This window comes from Dromiciops gliroides, chromosome 5 (genome assembly GCF_019393635.1).
Source record: "Dromiciops gliroides isolate mDroGli1 chromosome 5, mDroGli1.pri, whole genome shotgun sequence".
Taxonomy (NCBI): Eukaryota; Metazoa; Chordata; class Mammalia; order Microbiotheria; family Microbiotheriidae; genus Dromiciops; species Dromiciops gliroides.
Genome location: NC_057865.1, coordinates 150,476,772 through 150,502,375, shown reverse-complemented (window position 1 = coordinate 150,502,375; position 25,604 = coordinate 150,476,772). Strand labels below are relative to the sequence as shown.

The window sequence follows — 25,604 nt, the reverse complement described above, 5'->3', positions numbered from 1 at the left end:
CTTCTGTTCACATACATACAGAGTGGTATTGACATCTCACGGTATACATTAAACAAAACAATGTTGTTTTTAGTAAATAATAAACAGCGGGGCTCTGACTCAAACAAAACAGATGGGCATCTTTCCTGCAAAAGGGAATGTTTTTCACAGTTAAATAACAATAGAAAAGGAAAGAAATGAAAAATTGCCATAAAGGAACAAAAATGGGACTTCCTGCTGTGAGCTGAGAAGAGATGTGGAAGCATTAAGATGGTGAGATTCAGGAAATAGTGCAGTGGAAAAAGCCCTGGGCAGCATTAGGAGAAAAACTGTGTAAAAGAATAGAGAGCAAGACATCAGTGGAGACAACTTGAAAGGGAGCAAGAACAAGTCTGTGAAGGATTTTTAAAATGAAGATGTCTGAGTCAGGTTTTGACATATGGTAAAGTTGTCCCTTCCGACTACAACAATCAGCGTCATGGAGTGGAACTAATGGGGGTGATAATATTACTACTACTGATGGTGATGGTGGTGGTGATGAGGACAGGATAACTAGCATTTACATAGCACGTTCAGTTTTACAAAGTACTTTATCTCATTTTATTCCCACTGAGATCTTATCAGGTTGGTGCTCTTGCTATCCTAATTTTATAGATGGGGAAACTGAGGCTGAGAGAGGTTAAGTGATTTGCCCAAGGTCACACAATCAGCATGCATCAGAGGCAAATTTTGAACCTAGGTCTTCCTGACCTCAAGGCTGGTCCCTCTCTCTCTTCTACTGCACTGCCTCTTGCCCTTGTATGTTATGTGTCACATTCACTTAAAGTTATACCTCTACACAACTGACACTTATTATTATCTGTCAAAGGCATTTATTAATTAACCACCTCACCTGCATATGTGCATGATCCTCTATGCAGGTATACAGAGGCACTCTGCTTTTTTTACCTCCCACACTAAAGAATTTTCCATGTAGAGAAGAAAAATCTCTCTAAAAATTATTTTTAACATATGTCTGAAATGAAAGACAGTGAGGAGGCAGTCATGACTCAACAGAAAGAACACTAGGATGGGTGTTGGAAGAGCTGCTTTCAAATCCTGCCTCTTTTTTTATTAAATAGTTGACACTGGGGAAGTCAGTTAACCTCCCTAGGCCTTAGCTTCTCTGTCTTTAAAATGATGGGATTAGAATAGAGGCCTCTAAGGTCTCTTTCAACTCTAAATCTATGGTCCTATTACTTTATTTAAAACATGTTTCCTATTTAAATCACTTTGCATTCATCCTGAATTGGTGTTTCAAATATAATTAAATCATAGGTGAGCATTTCCACTAGATAGTTATTAGATCGGTTGGCAAGCTCTTACTTTGGGAAATACAAGTCCTCAGTGAAATTAGTATGGAGGAGAATCATCTTTAAACCCTACAAACAGGATACAAAAAAATGGTCTGTTGCTGTGATATTCCATTTTGCAGTACGTGTCAAAGCTGCAGCAATGGGAGCTAAAGCCTACTTTTCCTCCCTTGCTGGTGCTTGGTATCCCATTTTCTTTGGGGACTGAGGGAATAGTGATTTCCCAATGAGACCTTTTCTTGCAAATAATTTTGCAAAAACTGCCCCGCCCCTTTACAGCCATGACTTTCTCTGTGTGTACTCTCTGTTGGTTGGCTTCTTTCAGTTGGTGTCAAAATGATGTGTGTGTGTGTGTGTGTGTGTGTGTGTGTGTGTGTGTGTGTGTGTGGAGAGAACATTCCCTTAAAAGCGATAATTTACCAGCAAGAAGGAAGCCCAACCATAACTATAAGCCCAGCAGCAGGCAGTCCACAAACATTCCTTTTTCCAGGTAGCTAATGATAAACTCTCCCACCAATGTGCACCGGCAATCTAAAGGTCGCAGCTTTCTTTGTGTGGGGCTACCTAAATGCTGTTTTTTGTTGTGCAGTAGAGTTGAGTAAACCTTCATTTTAACCGGGTCTTGTACAAAGAACTTTTCCAACTCTGTGAAGCACTCCGTAGTGGGTTGAGCCTTTTGAAGAATAAATTGGAAGTCTTTAAAAAGAAACTCATAAATTCAGCTCAGCATGACTAGAAGGGGGAAAATGAAGAATGTAAAAAATCAGGAGAATGCTGAACTGTGGCCAATTTGGGGGCTGTTTTACAGGTAAAGAAGCTTTCTCTAAAGCCAATCTAATACAGAACAATTGTGACTTTCCATAATAATAGCAGAGTCACTTCATTAAAACATTTTATGCCACTTCTTGCCCATAGAAGATTTTGTTAGTGTAGGGGTGTAGGGGTGTGTGTGGGGGGGGTAGGGGTGTGGGGGTGTGGGGGTGTGTCTGTGTTCCAAGAGCTAGTGGAAAGAAATCAGACTCAGTATGGGAAATTTCCATGCTTAGGAGTGAAAAAATCTAGTAGCTTACCTAAGGTTTTGTCTATTCTTCAAGAAGTAGTGCAGTATTGAGAAATGGACTGGCTGTAACACTTACACATCGTTCAGAATGGCCACTCCATACAATAATCAGTCAACACGTTAGTCGTTCAAATTATGTTGCCATGCTGCTATGTAGACATTCTGCCCTGAGCAGTTTGACTGAAAACATAGACCCTTTCAAACCTCAGCCAAGGCTGTTAACAATTACATAATCATTCACCTGCCAGTTAAAAGACATAGCCCTAATTGTAAATTCTCAATCTAAATAGAGTTGTCTGAAAACAAGGTTTTAAGTCATGATTGACTTGCAAATTAGCTTGGAGGACAGATGCAGAACCTGAAAGGTTAGTGCATTGTTTGACACTTAGTAGGTGCTTAATAAATACCCCTTCACTGATTGACTGGATGAACCAAATAAATAAGCCAGGTTATGGGCAAGTAATAATTGGAATGAAGATTAAAACACAACCCAGATAACTGGTGGCTTTGAAATTTCTTCAAGCTATTAATAATCATGCCATAAGGATAATTACATCATGACTTATTCACTCAACAAACATGTATTGAGTATCTAAGTCATTCATTGAACAGTGCTAGGTGCTGAGATAAACAATTTAGCTAAAACAGTCCCTGCATTTGTGACATTTGCTTAAAAGCTCAGTAGTGGGATAAGACACAAACACAAATAATGATGGAAAATTGAAATGGGAACTGACAAAAATCCATGGACTGGCAAAAATTGTTCTCAGGCCAAATGGATTGTTTATTACCAGCAGGACTGAAATATGGACACCTGTATCCTTCCTCTTCATTAAGACAAAGTGCTGAAGTGAAACTGAACTCCAATGAAAGCTGGAAGCCTGAATTTTACCTTCCATGAAAATTACCACAGGATTCTGTGAAAGAGTTTTTCTGGCCAAGAAGACATTCCTCCCATGTGCTATGTACCTTTAGACAGAAAACCCATTTCAGGGGCAAATGAAGTTGAGAGATTGTTCTATGGTGGAAAGAACGATGAGACTACATTGTTTTGACTAGACCTTATTGGGTTAAGAGAAAAACACATTTTGTTTAAGAGCTTTAGGAAGTGGTAGACTCTTAGAGAAAGACACCAAAGATATTTTTCTGCTTACCTTCATCTTCCTGAAAAACATGCCCTAAACCTACTTCTTTACTATGTGGCAGCCCAAGCAATCCTTTCTTCTTAGCCCACTGAGATACATGCAAAAAATAACATGTATTTATTGTCATTAGCATCAAATCTTGTTTTAAACCAACTTTATTTTCAGGATGTAAAATGAAAATTTATATTGATACACCAAGCTCACAACCTGTAAGGATTTCTTACAAAATCAAAGTTTATAATCTCTAAGGGAAGGGTCAGTTTAAAATGTAAAAAATAATTCTTGGCTCATGGACCTAAAGGATATAAACACAGGATGTTAGAGTAAAGGAAGAAGGATTGGGCCTGAAAGGGAGCCATAGTTAGCTGACCTCTTCTTAGGGATGAAAGTATTTGCACACCAGGAATAGAACTTTGTCTTGTATCTTCAACTCCAGTTCTCCTCTTTGATGGGAGTATATATGGAAAGAAGGCAGAGTATAGGAGGAAGTGTTTATTAAAGCATTGTTTTCTTTCTCGCTATTCTCTAGATTTTGATTGGAGCAGTTATTGCCATGGGCTCAGCAGACAGAGATGGCCGCTTGCACCCTGGCGATGAGTTGGTCTATGTAGATGGCATTCCAGTGGCCGGAAAGACTCACCGATATGTTATTGACCTCATGCATAATGCAGCCAGAAACGGGCAGGTGAACCTAACTATAAGAAGAAAGGTGATGTCTGCAGGTATGTTGCCAAAAACTTGGGGTGGGGGTAGAATTATAAGAAAGGAAGAAATCATTAGGAAACAGAACAAAATATTAAAGTACTTGGTTGTTTTCATTGTAGGAGGAATCTTACTACCTAAAATGTATTACAGGGGGCTTCTTTTTTTTTTTTTTTGCTTTTTAATTGTTCACATTTATACCTCAACTACCAAAAAGCCCTCCCTATTACTTATAATCATTAAAGATTTCCAGTAAAGGCTGATGCTAATTCAAGGAATGCATATTATTTAGTGAATGATGGTTATGAGAAAGAAAGTATAATGGTTGAAAATACATCTTCGGAGAAAAATAGCCCTCTCTATGTATACCAGCTGAGTTCTATGGCATTGTGACAGTATAATAAGCCAACCAAGAGGGAAAATTGACTTTCATTGTGAGGTCAGATAAAAGGTAGCAGTGAATGTGGTTCTCAAATGTAGAAAAGGACAGCTGTGTCTAACTTTGAGAAAACACAATTTACCCAAAAAAATCACACTTATAGAACAGATAAATCAGAAATAAGTGTTCCCTTTACAGTAGGATTCTTGACTTTACAAAAGGATTCATCACAGATTTCCTTTAAGCCTCTAGCAGCTTTATTTATAATATAATTGGACTTAGAAAAGGAAATAATAATGCAGAAATTTTTCAGGGACAGAACTATTATGTATATAAAATAGGAGTACACCTACACCTGTATGCTTGATTTTTTTTTTAAATCACAATAATCTAAGGATTTGGCAGAGCAGATATTGCTGGGATGGATGAATGTAAAGTAGGTAAAGGGCTGGGCTGGTAGAAGACCCGTATGACCTTGTGCAAATCACTAAGAAAAATGAGGTGGTTGGACCCTGCTCTAAGTCCCTTCTACTTCCAAATCAATGCTCATCTTTTGATTAGTAATCAGTTATTCTCTGATCTTAGTGTTTCGGCCTCAGGTGGCATATGGAGCCCCATGACTAAGATTCGGTTCCGGACAATGGTTCTCAATTGATTGTCCATCTATCTGATAAGACATAAGATAAAACAGCCTGTCTGACTCCGGTTTATTTATAAGTAGCTAACAGTGTATACAGTATGTTAGCTCTGGAGTCAGAGAAACCAAGGTTCGGATCCCACCTCTGATAGGACTTTGGGCAGATCCCTTAATCACCCTGAGTCTCAGTTTCCTAATTAGTCAAATGAAGGGGTTGGACTATCTGGCCTCTGGGGTCACTTCAGCTCTAAGTCCATCCCCACCAGGATGTTATGACTTACCTGATATCACATCAGTAATAATTAAGGGCAGAGCCAGAATTTTAAAACAGGTCCCCTGGTTTCAAACCTAGCTTACTTTCTATCATACCATGCTGTTTCCTGTGTCAGAAGCAGGATTTGAACCCAGATTGTTTGGGATCAAAGACCAGTTCTCTATCTGCTATTCTGTACTATCTTTCACTGCTATAAAATCATCAAATACTGGAGCCAGAATGGGCCTTGTAGACCATTTGGCCTAAACTTTTTTACTTTATGGCTAAGAAAGCTGAGGCTCAAGAAAATGAAGTCACTTACCCAAGCTAATACAGAGAATCAGTGCCAGAGCTAAGAGGTCTCCCATGTCCTACACTAGCCATATTTCTGCTCCACCAGGCTGCCTCCTAAGAGCATTCTCAGTTATGATAGCACCTTTTTTTTTTCATGAGCCTACTTCTGATTCAGGGATTCGCAAGCTTGTATGTGTGACAACTTTTAATTAGAGAAGTCGTTATCATCTTTTTGTGACTGGAGAAGAAGAGATTTAACAATGAGGTGAAAAGCCCTTTCTTTCCCTTCTCCCTGGAAACTAGACTTGAAGCTAAAGCAATCACTTCAGAGGCCTGGGCAGAAGAGTCGTCAGCCCTCCCCAGTAGACAGCCATATATCTTGTATGGTGTAGAGGTTTTACTAAGAGGTGCCATTAGTCTCCTGAAATTCCTGGCACACCACTTGACCCACCAAAGTAAAACACCTTGAATTATGCCTTATCCTTGGGAGTGATGCCAGGAGGGAGGCAGTATTGGCCTGGCTAACATTTAACTCTTTCTCTTCCTGAGAAATGATCTTTAATTAGGGTTATTTGGGGGTAGGAGGGAAAGTTGCATGTGCCAGGTGTTTGGGAATCCAAACTTGAATGAAAATGATACCTGATTTACATGGAAATAGATTGCAAAATGCAAAACTAATGCAGCAACATAATTTCATGTTCCCCTTGCCTCTGGCTGATTATTGCAAATTAAATTTTGTACTCATCAGCCCAAGCTGTGAGGGTTTATGCCAAATGCTGTAAAGATACATTTGCACAATTTGTGAAATATGTGACTTCTGCGGAGGTGCTCTCTGCTGCAATTCTTTGCTGGCTTTCCAGTTAGGCTTTCAAGTGTAATTCATATTTGAAAATGTTCTGTGACAACTGCTCATTTGTACCAGGAGATTTTTCTACTTTCAATCCTCTTGTCTTTGAATGTAGCATTAGTGGGGGATGATTGAGCTAGGCAGAAGACACTTTGGTAACCTAGTAAATGTCTACAGAATGAGTGAAAGAAAGCCCATGTGGAAGAGACAACCTTTCCCTTCTCTGTTATTGTTTCAGCTGGGGAAAGTCTGTAGCCTTCAGTGCTTCTAACTATCTCATTTAGAGAAGGGACACAGATGATTATCTTTTTCCTCCTGAATTGATGATTTCTTGCCAAGCAAATGCAATGACTGGGAGGTACAAGTCCAACACGTGTTCAGCAGGATCAGGCACTGGAGAAAAGCAGAGCAACCTTACCTAATAAAAAAGACAAAAGATAATTGAGAGGAACAGTGTTGCCATGGCACTGGATATTGGAAATGAAAATAGTAATAATAATAAAGTAGCAGTAGGAAAAAGGATGGAAGGAGGTTAACAAAAAAAGGATAATACTCTTCGTTTTCATTCTTAATAATAACAGCGATAATTTGTATATAACTTTAAGGTGACTCACTCAGGGTCACATACCTAGTAAATGTCTGAGGCAGGATTTGAACTCAGGCCTTTCTGACTCCAGGTCTAGCATTCTTGCCTCAGCCTCTACAATTTACCTATCCCCTTGCAATTTGGCTTGTATTCATTATGCTATTGTTGTTGTTATTGTCATCATTTACTCATTTCAATCACATCTGATTCTTTCTGACCCCATTTGGGGTTTTCTTGGCAGAGATACTTGAGTGGTTTGTCATTTTCTTCTCTAGCTCATTTTACAGTTGAGGAAACTGAGGCAAACAGGGTTAAGTGACTTGCCCAGAGTCACACAGCTACTAGCTGTCAAAATCCTGGTTTGAACTCAGGTCTTCCTAACTCCAGGGCCAGTGCTCTATCTACTGTGCCACCTAACTGCTTTCATATACATGATAGTTATCATGACTAGAGGGATACAATAATGAGTAACAAAAACTAGCATAACAATAATGATAAAAATAATAATATAAATGCTAGCTATGGTTATCATTATAATGATCATCATTATGCTAGCTTTTTGTTATTACTACTATTATTTTTGTCTTTCTCCTCATTAAAAAATAGGAATTTCTCCACAGCTAGGGCCCTTGATCCTTGTCTCCATTCTCATTACACTATCACCTATCATGATCTCATTCCCTCCCACGGCTTACAATATCATGTATTCTGAAGCAGAGAGGAGGTAGCCCAGGATGGTATATCCTTCAAAGGTAGGGCTAACCCAGGGAGACCAGGGGCATGACAAATACAGGAAAAGGTAGGGAAGCCCCAGGGAAGCACTGCAGAGAGAGAAACAGGAACTCCAAATAGCCAAAGGTTGGGGGAAATTTGCATGAGGAAAAGCAATCATTCGTTTCTGCAGGAACCCAAAAGCCCAATAGCCCCCTATATAATATTAGCCGAGACTTTTACACTATTTTACATAGATTATCATATTTGAGCCTCACAATAACCTTGTAAGGTGGGTAATTGTGTTTTAGTGGGGGGAGGTTAACTTGAAATATTAGCAATTGCTGAAAAAATTCCCTCACCCAATGCCAAGCATCACTTTCTCTGCAATTGATAGTCTCACCATAGGGGTTCTTACCTTTTTGTATCACAGACCCCTTTTTCCATCTCATGAAGCCTATGAACCCCTTTTCAGAATTAGGTTTTTAAATGCATAAAATAAAATATATCAGATTGCAAAGGAAACCAATGATGTTGAAATAAAGATGTAATTTTTCCCCTCCGGGTTCATGAACCCACTGAAATCTATGAATTCCAAGTCAAGAACCCATCTTAGGGAATTGTGCAGAGAAGTGACTTGCCCAGAGTTATGTAATCAGTAGGTCAGAAGTCAGACTTTAACCCGGGTCTTTCTGGCTCTATACTTAGCTCTCTAATCCACTACACCAGACCCCTGTGGCAGCTAGGTCCTACAGTGGAAAGATTGCTGGGGCTGGGCTTAGGAAACCTTGAGTTCAAATCCCACTTCAGACACTAGCTTATGTTACCCTGAACAAATCACCTAAATTCGTTTATCTTCAGTTTTTGACTCTGCAAAATAGGGATGATGATAATAATCACTTCCTTGAAGGGTTATATTTCAGGAATCAGTGAGAGAGCATTATTTAAAGTAATTCAAAAACCCTAAAGTGCTATATAAATGATAGGTATCATTACCATTTGTCACTCCCATTTTCCAGATGGGAAAACTGAAGCTTGGGAAGGTTGATGTGACTTGCCCAGGAACACACAGCTAAGACATGTTGGAGACGGGTTTCAAACAGATTTCAGACTCAGGTCCTTGCTGATTCCATGTCCATCTGCCACACTGTGGCTTGCAGGGTTGGAGAGCATAGCATAGGAGGTCTATTCTCTCTGTATTTGTCAGTCTCTTTCTGCCTCTCTTAGAGCAAGTACAGTAATAACTGGCCTGCTTGTCGCCTTCAATCATTAGACTGCTCCCAATGAGTTCTAGTTTCTGATGACATCAAGAGCACCTCCTGATCCATGGATCTATTAAGAGAAGCTGTGTTAAGCCAAAAATAGAGTGTGTAATACATTCAAATACTCTGCCCAGAGCTTTAGACCTACATCGATGCTTGCCTACTAAATATACTATCAGTACTTCAAACTCACTAAGTCTAAAACCAAACTCACCATCTCCCCTTCCCATAAAAAAAAAAAATCTACCTGTTCTAAATTCTTGATTCCTATTCACAGCACCACTCTGTGTCCCACTCACTCTGGCTTAAATCTTCGGAACTCTCTTCTATTTTTCCCTTCTCTTTATTTCCCATATCTAATCAGATGCCAGAGCCTGTCTATTCAAACTCCCACAATGCCCAACAGTTCCTTATCTTTGATATTGTTCCTCTCCTTTCAACTCATTAGTCCTAGCCTTTATTACCTCTTGACTAGACCTAGTAGGTACCCTTTCCACTGTGGTCAGATGAATCTTCCTAGTATTCAATTCTGAATGTCACTGCCTTGCAAAAACTTCAGATGTCCCCTATTACTAAATAAAATTCACTTTAGTCTAATAATCAAGACTCTCTATGACCTGACTAAAATCTTTTTTTCTGACCTTATTCTCACAATTTTTATACCATACTCTGTGATCCTACCAAATTGGATTATTCATTGCTACTCCAAAGACTCTCACTCTTTTCTAACCCCAGCTCATTCCAAATGCCTTAAATGCCTTCAGTGTTCCCTTTGACTACCCCCGCTAAAAAAGGAAGGAAGGAGAGGAGAGGAGAGGAGAGGAGAGGAGAGGAGAGGAGAGGAGAGGAGAGGAGAGGAGAGGAGAGGAGAGGAGAGGAGAGGAGAGGAGAGGAGAGGAGAGGAGAGGAGAGGAGAGGAGAGGAAGAAGGAGAGGAAGGAGGAGAGGAGAGGAAGAAGGAGAGGAAGAAGGAGAGGAAGAAGGAGAGGAGAGGAGAGGAAGAAGGAGAGGAAGAAGGAGAGGAGAGGAGAGGAAGAAGGAGAGGAAGAAGGAGAGGAAGAAGGAGAGGAGAGGAGAGGAGAGGAGAGGAGAGGAGAGGAGAGGAGAGGAGAGGAGAGGAGAGGAGAGGAGAGGAGAGGAGAGGAGAGGAGAGGAGAGGAGAGGAGAGGAGAGGAGAGGAGAGGAGAGGAGAGGAGAGGAGAGGAGAGGAGAGGAGAGGAGAGGAGAGGAGAGGAGAGGAGAGGAGAGGAGAGGAGAGGAGAGGAGAGGAGAGGAAGAAACAGAAAGGGAAAGGAAAGAAACCCCATATGTCTGCCTTTTTAAATCCCATTCCTAATTCACAGCTCCATTCAAGTGCTTTGTCTTTCACATAATTTTGTTCAAATTCCCAAATCCCACCTCTTCTCCACCCCTGGTAATTCCTAAAAGCTCCCCCAGAACTTTGTTTGCACCCTCTTAAGTTCCTATAGGCCAGTGACAGTTTCTCTCTTATTAGCTTTCTATCCTCAGGGCTTTGCTGAATGCCTTGAATAGTAGGCATTTAATAAATACACTACACTGAATTGAAGGCAAGGATGACTGACTTCAGATTTTATTACAGAAAGGGCCCCAGATTTATAATATAACAACAACCATTTCTCCTGCAAGTCAATTGTAGGAGAAAAATTTTAAAAGCACAGACAAGTTATTTAAATACAGGGACTACGTGAGGAAGAGAAGTAGACATGAGGGTTAAAAGGTTAAGATTATGCTCTGTAGCCTAAGGACAAAAAGAGTTTAAATCCTCGTTGCAAAATGAGGGCATCACAAATGAAATCTTACAGAGAGTGGAAGAAACAAACACACAAATGAATCTAGTTTTGTGCCCCAATTGCAGACACAGGTCTTTCACAATGAATATGACATCCATGCCACCAACTCCAATCCTCAGGGATTTCCCCCCAAGAATAGGCTAAGTGAACATGTCCCAACATTTTCTTTCACTGGAAATGTGAATGTTCATAACTTTTGTAGCTTCAACCCCATCTGCCATCCATCCTTTTGAGCACATCTATCTCCTCGGAGATATTATCAGGTGTGTCTGAAAAATGTACTACATGGCAAAATTAATATCGATTTGCACGATACCTCTGTTGGCTTAATCAAAATGATAATAATTCACATTTCATGTAGCACTTTCAAGTTTACAAGGAGATTTCATTACTCCAACTCCTGAGGTAGATTACATTAATTGCAAGGGCAATTTATTGTATAAAATCGGTTACTAATGCAGAGTCATTCTGGAGTGACCCCATGTTTTAACCTTTCTTGATTTTGGCTTCTTACAGCCAGCTCAGTAGGGTTCTGTAAGAGAGGGATGTCTGCCAGCCAAACTCCCTAATCTAATCTCTTTAGCGATAATCCCATCTCCTCCTAATATGTGCCTGGCAGTCTGTCTGCTGAGCATGCTCACTTACTCCATCTTCTTATTTGAAAAGTGTACCAATTGAAATACTTAGAGAGGGGCAAAGGTGGCATTAAAATTCATTAACATTTATTGAAATGTGAATGAATCAGAATTGTCTTTCCCTTATATGGAAGTGGTTTACTCCTCTATATGGGGGGGGGGTCGGGAAACCCTGGCCTAGAGTCAGAAGACACCTCTTCCTGAGTTCAGATATGCCACTAGATACTTGGTAGCTGTGTGACCCTGGGCAAGTCACTTAACCCTGCTTACCTCAGTTTCTGCATCTATAAAATGAGGTGGAAAAGAAATGGCAAACCACTCCAGTATCTTTGCCAAGAAAACCCCAGATGGAACCACGAAGAGTCAGGCATGACTCAAAAACAACTATTAAACAACAATAAAAAAACCCTGCTCGGTTTGAATAGTGGTCAGTCCAGCAGCCACTGAGCCGACCAGTTCCTTCTGCCTTGGTGTACTAATAAATTCATCTTAAACTGTTCTTTCCTGGGTTTTCCCTCTTTAGTCAGGGCAAAGGCCCAAAAAGAGAATTTTCCTTTTAACATTATCATCAAACATAAAAACAAATATGATCAACACATCTACCTTTCAATTAGCAGGTACTTACCCTTCACATTAAGGTAAAATTTAGTCAGGCAATTATCTGCTTTCAATTGTGTTTCACTCTTTGTGAGCCCATTGGGGATTTTCTTGGCAATGATACTAGAGTGGTTTGACATTTCCTTCTCCAGCTCATTTTACAAATGAGGAACTGAGGCAAACAAGGTTAAATGACTTGCCCAGGGTCACACAGATAGGAGCCAGATTGAAACTCATATAGATGAGTCTTCCTAATGCTAGACCTGGCACTCTATTCACTGTGCTATCTAGCTGCCCAAGGTAAAATTTAACTACCAACTAAATATTGAGAACATGAAAGCCATCAGCATGGCAAGGTGAAAATCTAAATCAGATGAACTGATTTAGAGCAAGACCAAGGCTTTCCAAGACCACCTGGGAATATACCTCATAGTTATTTGTTGTTGTTCATTTATTCAGTTTGTGACCTCATGAAACATGATTTCCATGGCATTTTCTTGGCAAAGCTACTGGAGTAATTTGCCATTTCCTTCTCCAGTGGATTAAGACAAACAGAGGTTAAATGACTTGCCCAGGGTCACACAACTAATAAGTATCTGAGGCTGAATTTGAACTCAGGTCTTCCTGACTCCAAGCTCCGTGCTCTATCCACTGAGCCACCTAGTTGCCTCCTTCCTCATAGCTTGACACCAAATTCTAGGTATTATAAAACTACTCCATTTTGCCTGATCCTAATTCCAAATGTGTTTGTATAATTAGCCCTTTACCACATAGCCTGGCACCAACTTTTGGCATTAGTTAGACTACTCTATTTGGCCAGTGCCAGTTATAAATATTTGCATTTTTTAAACTTCTGGATAGGATAAGTAGACTGATCTGTGATTTCATAAGCAGTCTATCTATAGTTTAGTAGATAAATCTGAGAGAGTTGCCTGAGATATATAGAGGAAGTATCTAATCCAAGGTACTATATTTAATAGGCATCAAAAGTGGAATTTGAACCCAATTCTTCCTTTAAATGCAGGTCTGGTCTTCCTGGCTCCAAACATCATGCTCTGTCCACTGGGTTGCTACCTCTAATGCGTTTAGAATATCATACATTCTTTGATAAGAATAAGTTATTCTTGGTGACCTCCCCAATGTCCTATCACTGCTAAGTGGGCAACTTCCTAAATGCCAGCTACCTTACTGAGAGGCATCCATTTCCCCCCAGTACCCCAATGATGACTTCCCATCTGGCCGCATTCCATTCTAAGTAGCATCAACAGAAATTATTTTAAACAGTGACCATTTGTCTTAAGTTAGTCCAGACTAATATTGGAATTCCATACAGGAAGTCTGCAGAAGGACATGAATAATGAGTCAGTGATCCGGAAAAAATCATTGAGTAAATAAAATGAATTTGCATAGCTCTTTGTATTTTGAATTGCATTATAACCTTTTTACTGAATTAATTATTCTAAATAACAGTTCATTCCACAACAGGGGAAGGCTGTTGAACAGATAGAATCCCATTTTGTCTAGGAGCAATTTGGGTTTAGGCTCATTAGGAGAGAGATGGATTCACTAGATGTCACCTAAATCCTTACTAAGCCTGAGAGTCTGTGATGGGTGTTTTCTATTCCTCAAGTTTTCCTCATTTGGGGCCTGGGACTGCTATGTGAAAAATAAAAAAATTAAAATAACAGGGAAAGTTTTTAGTCCCATATTCTCAAACATTCAGCCTGATGACAGTAGAAAAACTTTGTTTTAGAGGTTGAAAGAACATTTCAATAGGGAAGGAAATTCTCCTGACTTTACAGCCTCCCAATAGGAAATCACCCAGTGACCATCTCAAGTGGGTTTAATCAATTCTTCTCCTTCGTTTCACACAGCCTAGTGCTCAACCACTCCCCACTGTTGTAAGAGAAAGGCAGAGACAGGGAGGGAGGGAAGGGGAAAGAGAGGGGGAGAGAGAGAGAGAGAGAGAGAGAGAGAGAGAGAGAGAGAGAGAGAGAGAGAGAGAGAGAGAGAGAAAGGGAGGGCATTTTTCTCTGTTGCCAGCTTATTGACATGAACAGTTTTCAACCTCCTCAAATATGACAGCCAGAAAATGAGATCTCTCTTGTCACTGCCTGTGACATTTAATTGCTGATTTGGTCCAATAACTCTTGGAGACTTTCAATTTTAATGTAGCAGCATAATAATTGTTTGTTTTTCTTCCTCCTGACTATCTCTAATCACTTTATTTCCAACTTGTACAAGGACTGATAAAGGACATGTGCTTCACTAAGAAAATAACAGCTTGTCTTTGGATCATGTTTAGCTAAAGAACAAAAATTTTGCAGACAGAAATTTTCAATCCTGGTTGTCTGCAGTTTTGTGGAGGGTTTTTTGTGTTGGTTGTTTTAGCAGAGGAGCACTTCTGTATTTCATTCTTTTGTTACTTCTGTTTAGTTCTCCTTGATGGAAACTTTGAGTTTTCCATCTCTCGAAATATGAGATATTAATTTTTAGAGACATATTTGAACTGAGCACTTCTTTTCTGTGTTTGTCTATGCCCAATTATTAATGCTGATGGTTGGGTAGAATATTGGTAAAACAAGTATCTTTGCTTCAGATTCTCCACTCTTCCTTTCTTTACTTTTTGGTTTAGTGCAGAATTATAGTTTGTAAAGGTAAAAGGCTTCTCTGACAGTCTGGCTAATTATTTTTTAACTTGCCAAATGAGAACACTTTCAAGAGTTCTAAATGGGGAACCAATCCACAGAGCTACCAAAGGAATAATTTGGTGTGATTATTTTTCATCTTGTTATTCCTCTGTTTGAAAAACTCTTTTTGAGTATACTAATCAAGTTGTGAGAGGGAAATGATGCAGTTATTCCTAATTACAGTGTGTTCGTTTCTTTTAATCAGACTATCAATACCTATGTACTGAAATAGTCAGGCAAACTTCTCAATGATGGATTAGCTTACACCTTAAAAAATAGCTCCCTTTGGTTGCCAGCTCACTGTTTCCTCAGTCATTTTACATGGTGTCTATCTGTTTTATCTGCTTGGTTTGAGATAATACTTTTGATGAGTAAATGTTCTAGCTTTTGATAAATAACCAATTCAGAATTCAAGCTTTCCTAGTTTACTAATGTTGTCATCATTGGATTTAAATCTACAATGAATACAATGTTTTTAAGATAAATTTATCACCCACATTTAATGTGAATTAACTTTTTTTGTGAGGCAATTGGGGTTAAGTGACTTGCCTAGAGTCACACAGCTGGTAAGTGTTAAGTGTCTGAGGTCAAATTTGAACTCAGGTCCTCCTGACTCCAGGGCCAGTGCTCTATCCACTGTGCCACCTAGCCGCCCCTAACTTTTCTAAGATAATAGGAGACTATGAGACTATTTCAAGTAAAAGTAGGTGTCTTTGAAGAGTTAATGGTAATTCATCTTACATATATAAAGCCTAAACTCTCAGGTAGAGGCAGCTAGGTGACTCAGTGGGTAGACCTCTGGGGCCTGGAGTCAGAAAGACCTGAGTTCAAATCTCATCTCAGATACTTAACAGCTATGTGACCCTGGGCAAGTCACTTAACCTCTATTTTGCCTTAATCCACTGGAAAAGGAAATGGCTCACTATTTCAGTATCTTTGCCAAGTAAACCCCATGGACAGTATGGTCCATGGGGTCACAAAAATTCAGACACAACTGAACAACAACAAAACTCCAGCACCATCTGCTGCCATAAGATGAAATATATAAAAGTCATTTTTATGTATATCATAGATAAGTTTTAAATATATATATATGTGTGTGTGTAAATGCATATATATACATATATGTATATGTATATTATGAGAAGATACAAAGCAACATGAGGCAAAGATCTGGCATATTCAGAAACTAAATCTGTAGCCCCTTCAAAACCCTGTTATTGGAGAAGCCAGTTAACAAGTAATATGGTAATGTCTTTGCAATGTGCTTATATTCCAGGGGAGCCCTGTCCAGAGAACGGGAGGAGTCCAGGCTCTGTGTCCACCCACCACAGCTCACCAAGAAGTGACTATGCCACATACACCAACAGCAATCACGCTGCTCCCAGCACTAATGCTTCTCCACCCGAAGGCTTTGCATCACACAGCCTACAAACCAGCGATGTCATCATACACCGCAAAGAGAACGAAGGATTTGGTTTCGTCATCATCAGTTCCTTGAACAGGCCTGAGTCTGGGTCCACAATAAGTAAGCAGCCTATTCTCTTAATTTTTAATTAAGTGTGAAATAGATGAAATAATATATTTGTTAAACAAATGAATGAATGAATGAAATGTTGGTTTGCATGCAAAGAGATTGAGATCAAGAGCGAAAGGAAGAATGGAAGGAAGGGAGAGGAGAGAGGAGAGCAGAGGAGAGGGAAAGTATGTGTGCATGTATAAGCATCTTCTACTTCCTCCGTCAGCTTCCATTAAGTAACACTGTTTTCTGAGGCTATTCAGACCTATCCTGAAGACATGTGTCTGTCAAGTAGAGAATTCTTGAAGTAATCTCAGCCAAAAAGCAAATTGTCAGGCAGGAAAAGCAGAACAATAGTGGATGAAGTGGTGAGTTAAGCCTACATTGAAAACTACAAAATAATGTCTAGGTTAATCACAGGAATGGTTATATATTTGAACAAAGGATTCGATATTGGAAAGGCCTTGGGGGCAAGTACAGGGGGAGAGAGGAAATGGTCCTCATTCTATATATGAACTGAGAAGTTTAAGGATTCCTAATATAGGTACAGGCAACAAGACAAATGGAACTGACATGGCCCAACCATGAGGAAAAAAATGACTGCCTCTGTTCTATCCTTACCAATTTCCTCTTTGTTTAAGTTAAGTGGTTGTGGCACTCATCATACCCATAACTTTTGGGAAGAAGTAAGGACAAGGTGATACCAGAGCCATCCAGGTCCTGGGCAAAAATGAGAACTTGATTACCGTAAAGTTAACATTATTGGAAAGCTACCAGGCCTAAATGGAGAGGAGAATTGCCCTGCTGAGCAGCACCAATGACAAATGCACAAATGAAAACCACAGAAGAAGCATTCAACCTCAGCACACACAGCCAAGGGATGAAGTCCATAAATCTGGAAGTACAATTTCATTTCTTTTCTTCTTCATGATAAACTGGAGAAATAAATCTGATCTTTACATGCAGATTAAAAGCTGGATTTTTGTCAGTATGACGAAGTCACCAAGATTAAAAGGACACAAGACTAAAGATTTCCGTGAATTATATAAACACCCTACCAATAATTTAGTCTTGTCAAGATATTCACAAGAAACTTTAGCAGCCATTCCTTTCAGATGTTTATTTAGGCAGAGACAAATCTAAATCAAGGAAGCAGCATATAAACAAGGCTAGTAAAGGGTTCTTACCATCATGTTCATCAGGGAAGGGTGGCAATGACTAATGAAATGAAAAAAGAAAAAGGATTAGATGCAAAATGGAGGGAGCGCTAGTATCACAAAAGTGTTAAATATGGCATCCAGTGGTACATTCTTACTCAGATCGTCATTTGGATCCATTTCTAATTGTAAATAATGGAAATGTGAATGAATTCATTTCAAAAAGTTACATTAAAAACCTTTCTACTGATAAATCATTCATGGACTAGATATGGAAAGGAATAGGTCACATTCCCCAACACGTAATGTTACAAATAGCACATGATTGTTCTTTTCAGCAGTATTAACCATAACTTGAAAGAACAAGGCTAAACACTTCTAAAATGAGCATCATTTTCTGTGTCACCCCAGAGAAGGAAAACATCCTCTTCTGTAGTTGAAAAGGATACTTCTTGTCTACCTTTTCCTCCCTGTTTCAATTTTTTATGATTAAGGATGCCAAAATGCATTGACTTTTGTTCTCTCAGAAAAGCAAAGACCATACCAACGACACTTAGACTTTGCAGTTTATAATCAGCAACATTCCCCTTAAAAGTTCCAAAGACTGATGTTCTTTTGGGGGATGTGTTTAACACTAAACCTCTACAATAATTTTGAATTCTAATTTTGAAGAGTAATTGCAAGGTGCTTCATGAATGTTAAAGTATCTATTTGGTCCCACAGAGCCTTCATCAAAAAAGTATCAAGGGTCCTTGTATTCTACAACAGTGTGAAATACAGAAGCTGGCAACCCCAGAATCTCAATCCTTTCTCAAAAGGTTCAACCCTTTCATTAACATAGCCCAGGAGATATTATACATTCAACATTGTTTTCTTGCCTGCAGAGCCCATTTTCTTCCAGGATGACAAGAAAAGCTTAATAGGTGACCTTCCAAGGGATATAACATTACTTCTAGACCACCATTCCTGTTAGGAATGAGATCAGCTTAGGCCTAACCACTCAATCTTTTGTAGTGTTCTCTGTACACCACTGGGAGTCAATTAAATCGACCATTAGTTAACATCATCCACTCTCTCAGGGCAACCAAACTCAAGATTCTGACAAAGGCCTCAGTCCCATTCCTATGTGGCTGCTTTGGGGAGAATTTTCAATAGCAGTAGTCACCTGTTTCTTTTCCAACTAGCCATCTGTCTATAGCCTGAGGTGATGCCTCCAGTGAGACAGAGTAGCCACAGCATTCTCTCACCTTACTTCTTCCCACCACCAGCACTTGAGGTACAATTCCCAAGAGTTGACCACGTGGTGAAGTAAAATCATAAAAAACTATAAGCTATGTCTTACAAGTCTTACCTGGAACCAGAATCCTATTTACAGCACTCCTAACAGGATAAAGGATTCACCATCTACTAAGGCAATCTATTGAATGCTTGTACATTTTTTTTTACTGTGAAGTTCTTCCTTATGTCAAACCAAAATCTGACCCCTTGTAACATAGAATGCTTTATTCATTCAATCAGTCAACAAAAATCTGTTGAGTATCTACCATCAGAAGGGCACTGTGCTGAATGTTGGAGAAATTACAAAATTAAATGAGAAATAAGTTCCTTAAGGAGCTTACAGTTTCTGAGTTGTAATAAGGGAAAGAAACAAGGAAACCATAGTATGTAATTTTATCTTAAGTGCATTAGAGGTGTGCAATATGTGAAGCCTAAGTAGAGACATCATTAGAGAGAAGGGTAGATGTGCCCTTAGCTCACAGAATTGAAAAATATCTCAAAAGTCTTCTACTCTAACCCTATCCTGAAGCATAAATGTCTTCTATAACTATAATAACAATATATAAATAATTTATATTATAATAATAATATAATGACAAATATTTATATAGCACTTACTGTATGCCAGGTACTATGCTTTAAAAATATTATTTTATTTGATCCTCAAAAGAGATAGGTAATAATATGATTGCCATTTTACACACGAAGAAACTGAGGAAAACAGAAGTTAAGGGACTTGCACAAGGTTATACTCCAGTAAGAGTCTGAGGGCCAAATTTGAACTTGGGTCTTCCTGACTCCAAGCCAAATGCTCTGTGCCATTAGCTGCCCATAATAAGAGATGCATCTGCCAGCCTCACAGTTTTTAAATTGACATAAAGCTTTCTTTTCCTACAGTCATTCTATCCCTATCATATATAGATATCTTTATATGTCTACATCTATATATATATATGGGTATGTGTATGTGACAACACCAGTATATTTGTGTGTGTATGTATGTTTGCATGTATGTGTGTGTGTGTATATATATATATATATATATATATATATATATATGCATGTTTATATATACATATATGTGTCCCTGTATTTGTGTCTGGGAAAAAAAATATGCAGGAGAACCTTTATTTAAAGTTCGTCTTCCAGGGGTCAGTTAGGTGGTGCAGTGGATAGAACACCGGCCCTGGATTCAGAAGGACCTGAGTTCAAATCTGGCCTCAGACACTTGATACTTACAAGCTGTGTGACCCTGGGCAAGTCACTTAACCCCAATTGCCTCACCCCACCCAAAAAAAAAAGTTCCCCTTCCAGATAGAGCAAGGGAGAGTTAATCCCTGATAAGCCTCATCACATAAGACAGCATGAAAGGCTACTGGTAATAGATGATAACTAGGCTTTCTGGACAACCAAGAAGTTGCACTGCTGTGACATTTTCAAAAAAACAACTGTAAGACTTATTTACCCACACAAAGGCACTGAGGCAAGTGAAAGAAAGCCAAGTAATTGTCTCCAGGGACACCTTCCCCATACCCCAGGTCACCAGCTGAATCTGGCATTTTGTTCCCAGAGGCCTAACTATTCTCTCTTCTCGATGTTATTGACATTAATGAGAACATTTGAACAGAAATAAAGCAAACTGAACACAAGAATAAGAAACTGAAACAATTCAGGAGTCAGGTTCTAGATCTTTCATCTTATTCAAAATTGGATATTTATTAATATTCCTACTAATAACTCATAGCACTTTAAAGTTTACTCAGTGCTTTCCTTATATCAGAGTCAGCATGATGTGGTGGGTAGGGAGGCACATTGAGCCATTAAAAACCTGGATCCAAGTCCTTCCTCTAACACACACTGGCTGTGTGACCCTAGACAAATCATTTAACTTTTCAGTGCCCTAGACCCTAGCTTCTTAAAAACTGTGGGTCACAACCCCATATGGTATCATGTAACTGAATGTGGGGGTCATGAAAAATTTGGCAATAGTAAAAATTTGGGGGGGGGGCAAAAATGGGTTGCAAGTGAAAAAAGTATAAGAAGTCCTGCATTAGACAACTCTCTAGGAGTATAAATTGCAAAGAAGATCCCAACCTGAAATGGTAAAAGTACCTTCTAAGAGTTCCCTTTACCAGAGAAATAACAGGCTTCATCTCTATCCCTTCCCAATGATGGCCCTTTTGTAGGAAGCCTTTCCTGATCCCCCTCAATTCTAGTTTCCCCCCTATTGATCATCCCCAATTTATCCTGCATATAACTTGTTTGTATATAGTTCTTGACATTGTCTCTGCTTTTAGATAGGGATCTCCTTGAAAGCAGGAACTATCTTTTGCCTTTTGCTGGGTCTAAAAATTGTCCAATCTGCAATAAAAACCACTGAGGCAGAGCTCCAGGCCAATAGTACTTCTCCTTTTCCTTCTCCTCCTCCTCCTCCTCCTTCTTCATGTATGAGTTATAATACATCATTTTAAAATGTGCTTTCTATGCTATTAAGTAATTCCCTCTGCTCAGCCTTAAACTCAACATTTGTATTTATTCTTTATATACATATATTTTATTTGTACATACATCATATATGTGTGTGTCATTGAATTTCCCATTCAAATGTAAGCTCTTTGGGAATAGGAATTGTTTCATTCATTGTATTTGTATATCTAATACCTAGCATAGTGGCTGGCACATAGTAGATATTCAATAAATAAATGCATTTTAATTGGTTCATTGCATCCTCCTCACACATCCCTTCCATTGTACTGTGGTTGTACTTCAGTAAGTTCTGTTTTGGTGTTAATATTTTGGCCAAAAAGTAAAATTATTCCTATTGACAAACTTGGTTATTTCACTACAAAGTTAAATATGACTCAGTGAGGGTCAAAATGACCAAGAAGCCAAAATTTCCATCTTGTGTCTCACAACCACAGAGAAGGATGGAAACTGTCAAAACACTTCCATATTCAAACAACTCAGCAAGTATTTATTTAGCACCTGTTCCATGACAGACGTTATGCTAGAAACACCAGGAGCAGAACAGAGGTCTTTCTACAACATTTACCAATCTAAACAAGGACTTCGATATTGTCAGTCATGAGGGCTTGTGGGAAAATCGTGGCAAATTTTGGTTGCCTAGAGAGTATTGTATATCAGTTTCATGATGGCATGCTTACATGAGTTCTGGATAACGGATGATGCTTTCACGCTTTCCCAGTCACGAATGGACTGAAGCAAAGCTGCATGCTTTCTCCTGTGCTTTTTAGCATGATGTTTCCAGCAATGTTGTCAGATGCCTTCAATGAGGACAAAAACAGCATCAAGGTCAGCTATCGTGCTGACAGCAGTAAATTATTTAAGTTGAAAAAGGCTACATGCCAAGACTAAAGTATAGGGAGAGTTTCTGCATGATTTTTTTTTTGTTTGCAGATGATTGTGCACTCAATGCACCCTCTGAGGCTGAGATGCAACAAAGTATGGCTTGATTCTCTAATGCTTCTGCTAATTTTGACCTAACAATTAACCAAGAAAACACAGGTTCTCCAACAGCCAGAATTACACCATCCAAACATGGAAATATCAGCTATAGCAAATGGAGAAATACTGAATTCTGTGGATGAGTTCACTTACCTTGGCAGTATACGTTCCAGGGATGCACCCATAGGTGATGAGCTTCACACACACATCGCCAGAGCTGGCTCATTGCTTAAGGGGTTTCAAAAGAAAGTGTGGGAGGTAAGAGGTATTAGCCTACCAACCTGAAAGTCTACAGAGTCATTGTGCTGACCTCATTCTTGTATGCCTATGGAACCTAGACAATATACCATTGCCATGCCAGGAAACTGAATCACTTCCGTTTGAATTGTCTAAGGAGGATCCTAAAGATCAGCTGTCAAGATAAGTTACCAAATACTGAAGTCTTCTCTCTATCTAAACTACCAAGCATTCAAATTCTACTGCAGGAAGTGCAACTCTGTAGAGATAGCCACTTTGTTCAAATGCCAAATGTATTTTTGCCTAAAAGACTTTTACTGAGAAATCAGACGAGGCAGGTGCTCATATGGACGAAGAAGTGATACAGGGATACTATCAAGGTCTCTCTGAAGAACTTTGGAATTGATTGTAAGACATGGAAGACACTGGCACAGGACTACCCAGCATGGCATGCCTGCATCAAAGAAGGCACAGTGCTCTATGAGCAAAGTAGAATTGCAGTAGCTCAAAAGAAATGTGAGATGTGCAAATTCAGAGACATCTCCACTCCAAATGTTCATGTGAACTATTTGTGCTGGACCTGTGGTAGAGCCTTCTGAGCCCCTATTGGTATGATCAGCCACAAATGGACACACTGTCCCTTGACCCCAACATAGTGATGTCATTTTGGTCCTCTTTGAGAACAAAGGAAATCAACCAAAGAGCCAAACATAATTGTACATCTATATATCAGATAGATAGATGATAGATAAATAGATAGATAGATGATAGATATAGATGTGCTTAGATTAGATTAGAGTTAGATATAGATTTAATTTAGATATAGATGTATGTGTGTTAATAAATGCATGTCAATGTATTTCCCATCCAAATATAAGCTCTTTTGGGAATAGGAATTGTTTCATTCATTGTATTTGTATATCTAATACCTAGCATAGTGCCTGGCACATAGTAGACATTCAATAAATTAATGTATATTAATTGATTCATTGCATCCTCCTCATGTACCCCTTCCATCATACAGAAGTATTTCAGCAAGTTCAATTTTGATGTTAATATTTTGGCCAGTGGTAATATTCTTATTGACAAACTTGGCTGCATCAATAAAAGGTCAAATATGACTCAGTAAAAGTGAAAGTAATCAAGGAACCAAAATTTCTATCTTGTGTCTCACAACCACAGAGAAGGATGGAAACTGTTGTATTCAAATACCTCAAGAAACATTTATTAAGCATTTGTTTTATGACAGACACTATGCTAGGCACTAGGGATACAAAAATACAGATAATAGAATCCTTGTCCTCAAGGAGCTTATATCTTAGTGGAATTCAACATATATTCACATAAGTTAGTGGAAAGTATATGGGAAATAATATAAAAGTAATTTCAAAAAGGAGAGTGAGCAATGCAGTGAAAATGAGGGTTATCAATAAAAGCTTCATATAGGAAATAGCACTAAGGCAGGTAGGTGGCACAGGAGATAAAGCACTGGCATTGAAATCTAATGAACCTGAGTTCAAATCTGGTCTCAGACATTTATTTACTAGCTGTGTGGTCCTGGGCAAATCACTTAACCCTAGTTGCCTCAGTTCCTCATTTGTAAAATGAGCTGAAGAAGGAGATGGCAAACCTTTCCAATATCTTTGCAAAGAGAATCCCAAGTGGGATCAGGAAGAGTCAGACACAATTGAAATGACACAACAACAACAACAATAGGAAATAGCACTGGGTCTATATCTTGAAAGAAGCTATTGATTTCATGAGGGATAAGTGAGAAGGAAATACGTTTTGGTCTAGATGAATATATCATGTTGAGAGGTAGTGTAATGTAATAGAAAGGGTTTGACTTAGGTCAGGGAGATGACTGCTGACACTTGCTACCTGTATGACCACTTTTTTTTTTTTGGCGAGGCAATTGGGGTTAAGTGACTTGCCCAGGGTCACACAGCTAGTAAGTGTCAAGTGTCTGAGGCCAGATTTGAACTCAGGTCCTCTTGAATCCAGAGCCGGTGCTCTATCCACTGCGCCACCTAGCTGCCCCTGTATGACCCCTTTTAAAATCAGTAAGGCTCAGTTTCATCATCTGTAAAACTAGGAGCTTGGGTCTGATAGCTACTAATAGTTCTTCCAGTTCTTAATCTCTGATCCCATGAGGCCCTATTTTGTGTACTTGGATGACATTCTGAGCTTCGTCGGTTCTGTTTTCTAAGTGTTAGTCCACAAGTGCATCACTGGGCACTGTGCTGCCCAGGTAGGAGAATTAGCTGGCAGTTTTTAGCTTTGTATTGATTGCTGATAACAATCTTATTCCACATTCATAGTTTCCCTAGTGTAAATTGGGGCATAACCTTGCTCATCCAATCCAAAGTGTGTTGCACTCTGTAAACATTCCCATAATCTTTGTCAGGTGTGTGTGTGTGTGTGTGTGTGTGTGTGTGTGTGTGTGTGTGTGTGTGTAGGAGGTTTGGCTATGTAATTCAAAAGATGGCTTCCTCAGAAACTTTTGGTCATGCTCCTAGACTGTTGAGATTCGAGAGTTTTCTGGAAAATTAAATGCATCACTTTCAGATATTTTAATGCATCTTTAAGTGTGGCTACATAAAATCAACTGAATAAAACTGGCTCATGGGTGAAGCAGGTTAGATGATGCCATCAACTCGTCTAACTGATCATTCATTGATTCACTGATTCAGCCAACAGACATTTCTTAAATGCATATTTAGTGTTTAGAACACTATGCTAAGCACTGGGAGGGAAAAAAAGTTTAGATAGGGCAATGAGATACCCTCATGGAGCATACAGTCTTGTGGAAGAATAACATACATATACAAATAAGTGTGTATATATACACACATACATACATGTGTGTATAATAACATGGAAAAGAGTCAGTGTGGAATAATGATCAAAGTGCTAGGGTTAGAGTAATGAAGACTTGGTTTTGAATCTTACCTTTGACACTTACAGATTGTGTGGTTATGGACAAGTTACATAACCTCTCTGACTCTC

General features: G+C 39.1%; 1 protein-coding gene across 1 annotated transcript in view; it reads left to right on the top strand.

The window, feature by feature from the left end:
• Positions 1 to 25,604, top strand: part of MAGI2 (membrane associated guanylate kinase, WW and PDZ domain containing 2) — a 1,715,773-nt gene that overhangs the window by 1,502,637 nt on the left and 187,532 nt on the right. The window contains 2 exon segments of the mRNA XM_043965407.1: positions 4,066 to 4,258; positions 16,219 to 16,467. Coding sequence (XP_043821342.1) covers positions 4,066 to 4,258; positions 16,219 to 16,467 — 442 coding nt within the window.